This window comes from Anopheles moucheti, chromosome 3 (assembly GCF_943734755.1).
Source record: "Anopheles moucheti chromosome 3, idAnoMoucSN_F20_07, whole genome shotgun sequence".
Taxonomy (NCBI): domain Eukaryota; kingdom Metazoa; phylum Arthropoda; class Insecta; order Diptera; family Culicidae; genus Anopheles; species Anopheles moucheti.
Window position 1 is genome coordinate 76,083,660 of NC_069141.1, and position 7,618 is coordinate 76,091,277.

General features: G+C 41.2%; 1 protein-coding gene across 1 annotated transcript; it reads right to left on the reverse strand.

Moving 5' to 3' along the window:
* Window positions 1–909: 909 nt before the first annotated feature.
* Window positions 910–6,385, reverse strand: LOC128304273 (uncharacterized). Its single transcript, XM_053041433.1, has 4 exons — window positions 6,269–6,385; window positions 4,111–4,845; window positions 1,883–2,014; window positions 910–1,816 (listed from the first exon to the last, which is right to left on the reverse strand). Exons 1-4 carry the CDS (start codon window positions 6,306–6,308, stop codon window positions 1,578–1,580), a joined length of 1,146 nt encoding a protein of 381 aa, XP_052897393.1. The 5' UTR covers window positions 6,309–6,385; the 3' UTR covers window positions 910–1,577.
* Between the last annotated feature and the right edge of the window lie 1,233 nt (window positions 6,386–7,618).

Genomic DNA, 7,618 nt, shown 5'->3' on the forward strand with positions numbered 1-7,618 from the left:
CGTTGGAACTTTGTCGCCCACGTTGTACTTGGATATATGAACTTAAAAATAGAAAACATTAAATAGTTTAAAATGTAGGATGCTAAATATAATATATTCCATTAGACAACATCGATTTTAGAAGAGTTGTATAAAAAATCAACCGTTTGTAAGCGATCATGTACAAACTTATCTTGGTATAAAGATCTTCATCATTTCTGAACAATATGCTAGTTGATGGTTATCTTTTATGTAGTATTTTAGGATTATATTTACCAAGGGATTGGATTGGTTTTTCAAATCATTCTTATTTGAGTATGGTTTATATTTTCCCAAGTTATGACGAATCTCCATTTGACTGTCTACTCTCCTAGGCTGATTATATCGTTGCTTTCGACTTCTCGGAGTTTTAAAGCCGTACTGCATAAGCAGCCATTTCAAGTGGACTGTTCTTTGCCGGGAGAACCTGTTCGCCCGATGTTGCCTTGACTTAGACGACCTACCAGAATGTCTTTGAAGAATGTGCTGTATAAGTGGCCAAGATTTACAGACGAAAAAAAACCGTTGGATCTAAATAAAAACTGACACCATACAGAAATATTTATTATCAATCCAGCAAGATGACGTGGACGCTGATTCAGAATCTTCAACCCATTACGGCAAACAAAATACAAAAGCAAACCAGATTGAAAACAACACAGCAACATTTTTCATGCAAATTGAAAAAATCAATTCTCACCAAAACGGATTCAATCTCGCACGGGCACACACGACACCTCGCAATTCAAGTACAGCATCAACAAAAAAAAAGCAAAAAATAGAACAGACGACACAGAGTGACAGATCATTAATTTATTCCACACATCAAAAGCGAAACTGGTTGGTACAATTTATTGACATGTAATAATGAAAATTCATCGCTCCGCCAGGCGAACCGAGAGTAACCGTAGCCCGTTCCCGTTTGTGGCGTTACTGATCAACCATTTTAACGTCCCTGTTGACCCACACTCCGCTCACGGACATTACAGTACACTATTGCACTTTCATGATCGACCTTAACATAATTAGATTGGCTTCCCGAATTTGTTTGTAATTTTTCGGATTAACCTTCACCTTACTGTTACAGCTGGGTCGAAAATTATAAAAATTTTGACCTTCGTTTTTTTTTGTTTGTACCCAACATTTTTTTTGGTGCTTTGTTTGATCTTTCATGCGATCAATACACTGTTCTTGTGTTTATTATTATAACTTTAGAGTTTGGATGTTTTTGATCTTTATTATTAGTATTGATATATGTATTTATATAGTTGGTAGTGTTTAAGGACGAAGCGAAGCATAATTTTCACGCTTTTGGGCCAAGTTGGTTGGTTGGTTGAAAGTGGTGTTCCTACGGCTAGCAACGAATTGGTACCTATTTACAATCAGTACACGAGAGCAGGGCAATAAACGGGGGTTTGTTCCGATGTGTTCCATACATTCTTGGGTGGAGGCGCGTACGGGAGAGCTTTAAACCGCGAAGAACCCGGCCCCTCCGCCAGCGGGGCCTCAGCCAGCTAGGCATCCGGAATGGGTAAATGGTATGGCCGCCTCCAACTCACCTAACAGGAGGCCAGCAGTACCGAATGGGGTGGTCGGATCGTTGGCGGGTAGCTCATTTTCCGAGTCCGGCAAGCATGTACACGGGATCGTGAAAGTTGGTTCCACGGTAAAGCTCCGGCACGGTAGACACCAGCGCCCGAATCCGGTGCGAGGGCCGATAGTTCCGGATGGCGTGCAGGAAAGCGGCACTGCCCGCCGGCTTGGGATAGTCCTCGACAAACTCTGGAATAGAAGAACCCTTCAGAAAACTTGGCATCATTGGAGCGTTGGGCGCAGGTGGTTTTGTTGCTCGGACCAGATTTACCTTTGCGCAGATTGCTGATCATGTTCTGGCCTTCTAGCAGCTTCACCTGATCGTTGTTCAGATTCTTCGACTCTAGCGACTCGAGGTTGTGCTTGAGGTTCTGGAAGAAGTCGCCTAAGTTTGTCAGCGCACCTGGAACGCGGACGGAAACCATTAGCATCCTTCCGCGGCGCATGTGTCCCCTGCTAGTTCAATTAGCGATATTACATCACAGGCAGCAACATCTAAACATCCCACATCTTCCACGACAAGGCAAACACAACTACAGACTGCATGCTTTACATACGGGGAGACATTAGGCCGGGCAACAGAGATACATCGGGAAATACAATTCATCACCCGACGACTGACAGTGACGCCTTGCGACAGGATTTGCCGTTCGCCTAAGAGTGTGTGAGCATGCTGAGCCCAACGTGGGGAGCAGATGAATTAAATCACCACCATCGCATGTAAACGAATTAACTCGCACGGTTTCAACCGTTAGCATCGAGAAGCTCTTCCACGCATGCAGACAATGTCCCGATGCGTCGCGCGATGGATATCCGCGATGTGTGATACGGCGTCGTTAGCGAAAAGCGTCCGCCAACAGCAAATGGCCAACGATGATGATAAATTTTACGTCACTTCACAAAACTACCGTCAGAGGGGTGACGGCGAGAGAACTACAAGATGGCAATTAAAATGGGTATTTATGGTTGTGTTAGGTGAAGGCGTTAAACGCGCACGGTGCGCTATGAATAATGGTTTGCAATAATCAGCGCACCGTCGGCTACCAGGCCGTACCTCATCATATTCGCACCGGTACACCGGGTGATCAATCAATCAATTTTTGCCACTAATCAATTGGTATGATGTAAGCGTTGCGTTGCGCCATACAATTGCAATCCATCCGACTGTTCCCGATGAAGACCCTGCCTGTCTTCTACATCTATATTTCCCGTTGCCAATTAAATAGTTTAGAACGGATTTGATGATATCGATGCTACGTGGCTAGGTAGTGTAATCGGTAACTTTTCGGTTATGTTGTTGATCGTTAAATCTTGTGTAATATATGTGGCGCAATTTGCTGCTTATCTGGAAATGATTATCACAGCATAACATCGATGTAATCAAAGCATAAGCATACTACCACAACTTATTTTTGTTTATATTTCTTCAATGTTATGGACATATGTACAAATAATTGTTTTCAATTTATAGCACACCAAATTAAGCTTCAAAAAACTACCAACTTCATACCAAACTTATAAGAAAAAATTCTATTTCTCTAACAATTTACATAAAATAAAATTTATGTTCCACAACTTTTAACCAAAACGGTACTTAAAAATTTAAAAATTTTGTATTCCCTTTCAAAATTATTTGCTCGGAATTTTAAAGGATTTTTGAGCAGCATAAAATTGATGTAGATAATGAAAAGAAAAAAAAATCTTAACATAAGCTTCTTAAGTATCTCATTGTGCAAAATTTTTGAAATTGTGTAGTATTTATAATATTGCAGAAAAAGTCAGAATGAGCCTATAGCTTTGGGCAACACTGTACGAGTATTTTTCAGCTAAATGGGTGTTCCTCCTTCAGCTAAAGGAACACTCCTTGAGTTTGAAAAATCCTGTATCTTGGCAAACTTTGAATTATTCTACTACCTTACTTACTTCGCAACATCAAGTTTATGCTTGACGGTTAAGAATCCAAGTAGCATCGAATCCATTATAAAAAAAATGAAGCTTCATCAGCATCTATTGCTGAAGCGATTTTCCACGTGTTTGTACAGCGTTTGTACTTTAAAAACAAAGTAGCCATTTTTTTAACTTTCTAAAAATAGCCAAACACATTATAAACAATACAGTCTAAACATACTTCTACTCTAATAATTCTTTATGTCATTTTTTCTCTGTGATGAAATTGGATGTGGATCACCCTTTACTCTAGCATGCAAACAGGCGGCCATTAACAACATAGCATTAACAACTCTGGATAAAAGTAGTTTGATAGACAGCTTTAGTAGTCCCAACAGGCAACATTTAGACAACATGACTCGAACATGAACATGCAGCACTTTACACCAATGAAAGCATAATAAGATCATTTAATAGTTATAATGCAAGATTTCAAAGCACCGAGCAGCTGATAGTTGAGTTTTTGGAAGCGTGCCATGTGCCTATTAGCAACCGCATGTGCCGAGAACCGATTACAGAATGGGATAAGAAATCTCATCATTATGACCGTACCGTAAAACTCACCAACACTGATGGAAGGCATGAAGCTGCCATCATCCGTTCCTCCACCACCTCCCGATCCTCCCGCTCCTCCTCCTCCTCCTCCTCCACCACCCGCAACTGCCGGCATAATGTGTGACCGACGGGCCATCGTCGAACGCAGGGCGGCGGCTCGCTTCTGGCCCACGGTTCCGAAGGTATCTTCGGCCAATCCTGCACTGCGACTCTCCGGTTCGGTGTTGGGACTCCCAAATGCGGCCCGCTGTCTTGGGCCAATTTCAACCAGCTTGCCGTGCAGCAGATAGTTCGCCGAATCGGGTCGGTCGGGTAGCAGAGGTTCACCGAGCAGGGCTGCCTCGTCGTACGGGTCGATCGGAGGATCAGTCTGGTCGGCGGACAGATGTGGACGTTGCTGCAGTCGACCGTACGGCAGCAGCACTTGTAGCACTGTTGCTAGCGATCTTCTGACACCGGCCATCTCGGACTCGGAAGCGGCGAACGGTGTTGATCGGTGACCATTGCGTGGCATATGCTGCATATGTTTCAGCTGATTGAACAGATCCGTATCCTTCCGGTCCGCGTCGTTGGCGTGATCTCGACCAAACCCAGCAGGGCGTGTGTCAACGAAATCTATGGCTTGGGCTGGCAGTGATCTGGAGCTGGACAGCGACGACGGTGAATCTTGGGCGGGATCGTCGGGACCTTCGTTAACACTGCCGTAGACGGTGCCATCAGAAAAGGAGCAATCTAAATTAAGCAATAAGCAAGGTAATTAGTGACATTTGAAGTTTAAAAAACAGATTAAAACTTTTGGTTTAAAAGCTTAAAAAAAGCTTGGGAAAAGGAAATATAACTGATTTTTATGTAAATTTATGAGGCTTTTATTAAATATGAAAGTAAAGAAGAAATATAATAAGTTAGAGTAAAATGCTCAAAACACCCTGTAAAAAGGTAGCTGAGAGCTGAAATCAACCAGAAATTAAAATCTGGTAGATGGGAGTAAGCTTGTGAATACTTTTGTGTTTCACAAATTATTTTCTCCGCTAAATTTTTAATTTTTCTATTCTGTACATTCAAGAAGTGAACGATGATCGAAAACTACAATTCCAGCAGCATGTTATTATCTTCATAAAATTTGGAGAATTTTCTCATTTAGTGGTTCACTAATTTCGTAGTATTTAAACCATCCAAGAATTGCTTGGAGACCTGTGTATTTTATACTCAATATAGTTATCGTTATCTCAATATATTGAATTCTCTCTTTGTTTTATAAATCAAATCAGGTCAAATAAATAGCAAAAAATTGATATTGTAACTTTACAATGTAATTAAAACGTATAGAAATTAAACACATTAAATCGGTTTAAAATATAACCCTATTATTAAAACTTCCCAAAAGAAAGTTTCCTCAATTACGGTTCATTTGATCGTTAGTGGCGCATTATCGCGTTTGGGGTAATGTTTAAAAAAAACCGATGCGCACGTAAATAATTACCGACAAGTAATTTATCATTCTTTATCTTAGACGGGTAGCCGAATATATATTTCGCTGCCCACTGTCAGCGAATGTTACGAGTGGTTCGGCTAATAATATGCTAACCAAACGGCACGACTATCGCCCAGTCAGCAGAAAACGTGCCTTGCATTTACAAAAAAAATCCTCTTCTTATCTGCTTCTAAAACATGTACTGTGGTTTTAGTTTCACTTTCCTTGTTCACTTTCACTAGCTTTATACCATATAAACGGTTTCAGACACTTTTATATGGGAAATTCGAAAAAAAAAATGTGAGATCTTAAAGCTTTAAGAAACATATTGTCAATAGAAATTTAGGATCATTTAATAATAAAATACTCCCAAATAATGATTAATTAACTTCATTTAATGTCTATAAAGTGATAGAATCAAATAAAATGAACAGTTGTTAGAAACACAGGTCTCTAAACAATGCCTGTAATTTCTGGACAATAAAACGTTTGTCCATAAAGTAGTTAATGGACGCTAATTGCTGACATCAAATAAAACCACATTGCAGTAACATTATCCCTAAACTAATAAAAATCACATTAACCGTAACGACTGTCGAAAATATTGAGAAACCAAGAACGTAACTGTTAGATGAACCTGTTGCACCCGAAACCATCGGCAGTAAAAGTTAATGCGATAATTACCCGTTGTAAATATCAATAGAACAATCCACAGGTGCCACATTGTTGCGATCGTCACTAATGCGTTACGCTAAGCACGCTTTGCCACGAATTAATTCCCACACTTGCAACTGTTTTTTCACACACACCGCAGAGGGATGTCTGACTCTATCCTTTCGCTAATGATTGTGAGTAATATTAGGGGTCGGAATATCTTGTAACACAATCACTCAACTTTACGATTCACCACCACCTAAGGAACGATGATCACACACTGCACCGTCCCAACGTGGGAAACTCCTGGGGTCTTTCGCGCAAACACCGGATGCGACCTGTTGCTTCCGGTTCGGGACACTGAACCACTGTAACTCCGCGGCGTTCACTTTTATACACACGTTGGCCACGTTTGCCGTGAACAAAGTGAGTGCGGTAAGTGAGCTGCAAACCCCTCACCACCGCACAGAGTGAGAACGTGCGAATTGCGGAACATGCGTGTTGCTAATGTCACGAGGATCTCGCATGGAAGTTTGCACCACACAGCCACTGCACACTGAAAACTCATGAATGAACCTGTCGTCACTAATTGATGGCTAAAGGTTAGCGTTAATTGCAGCAAGATGTTGCCAAACTTTTCCGATTCCTTGTTTTAGCTTAACGACAAACATCGCCGACAGTGGACAGCCAGTGACTGGCTGACTGTGAAGCGAATTGAGTTCCAATTCAAGCAACCACAATTGCTGGAATCCGAGAGCAGTCGGAAGAGGCAAGAAGTCGGAGCAGCGGGCATGAGTTTCACTTTTACTTGTGAAAAATTAATGCACCGTGAACATTTAGCTCCCACACGTCCCGTACGGTCCAAGGTTTTCCGACAAATCTCCTCAAGCTGACGATGATGTTGGGGCTCTTTTCCAATGACCAATCGGCGCTTGCCGGATGATGCAGTAACGTTGAATACATCACATAATCTAACATCTCAGTAGCATCCCTCGACACGTTTAGAGGCCGTTGGGAAGAATTTAATGCGCCACATGGTATGGGCTAACGCCAAAACCCGAAACGATGTAACGGGGACTTTAAGTGGTCTCGCAGGGATATTGAAGTAGATGCGTCAACATAGTTATAAAACGTTTTGTTTTTGAGTTTTGTTTTGTAAAAACATAATGTAAAGGAAACAAGCAATATTAACAAGCAATATTAAATAATATTCCTGTATCAAGATAAACAATGTCAGTAAACGCAAACAGAAGATAACGGTTAGAAGCAAAGCAAGACGATCTTCTAACAAAATATTAGAATAAAATTGTTAAAGTCTAAAATAAAGGAAACAACACAAACAACGTCCTATGGGCATGTGTGCGATAGAATCCTTTCGAA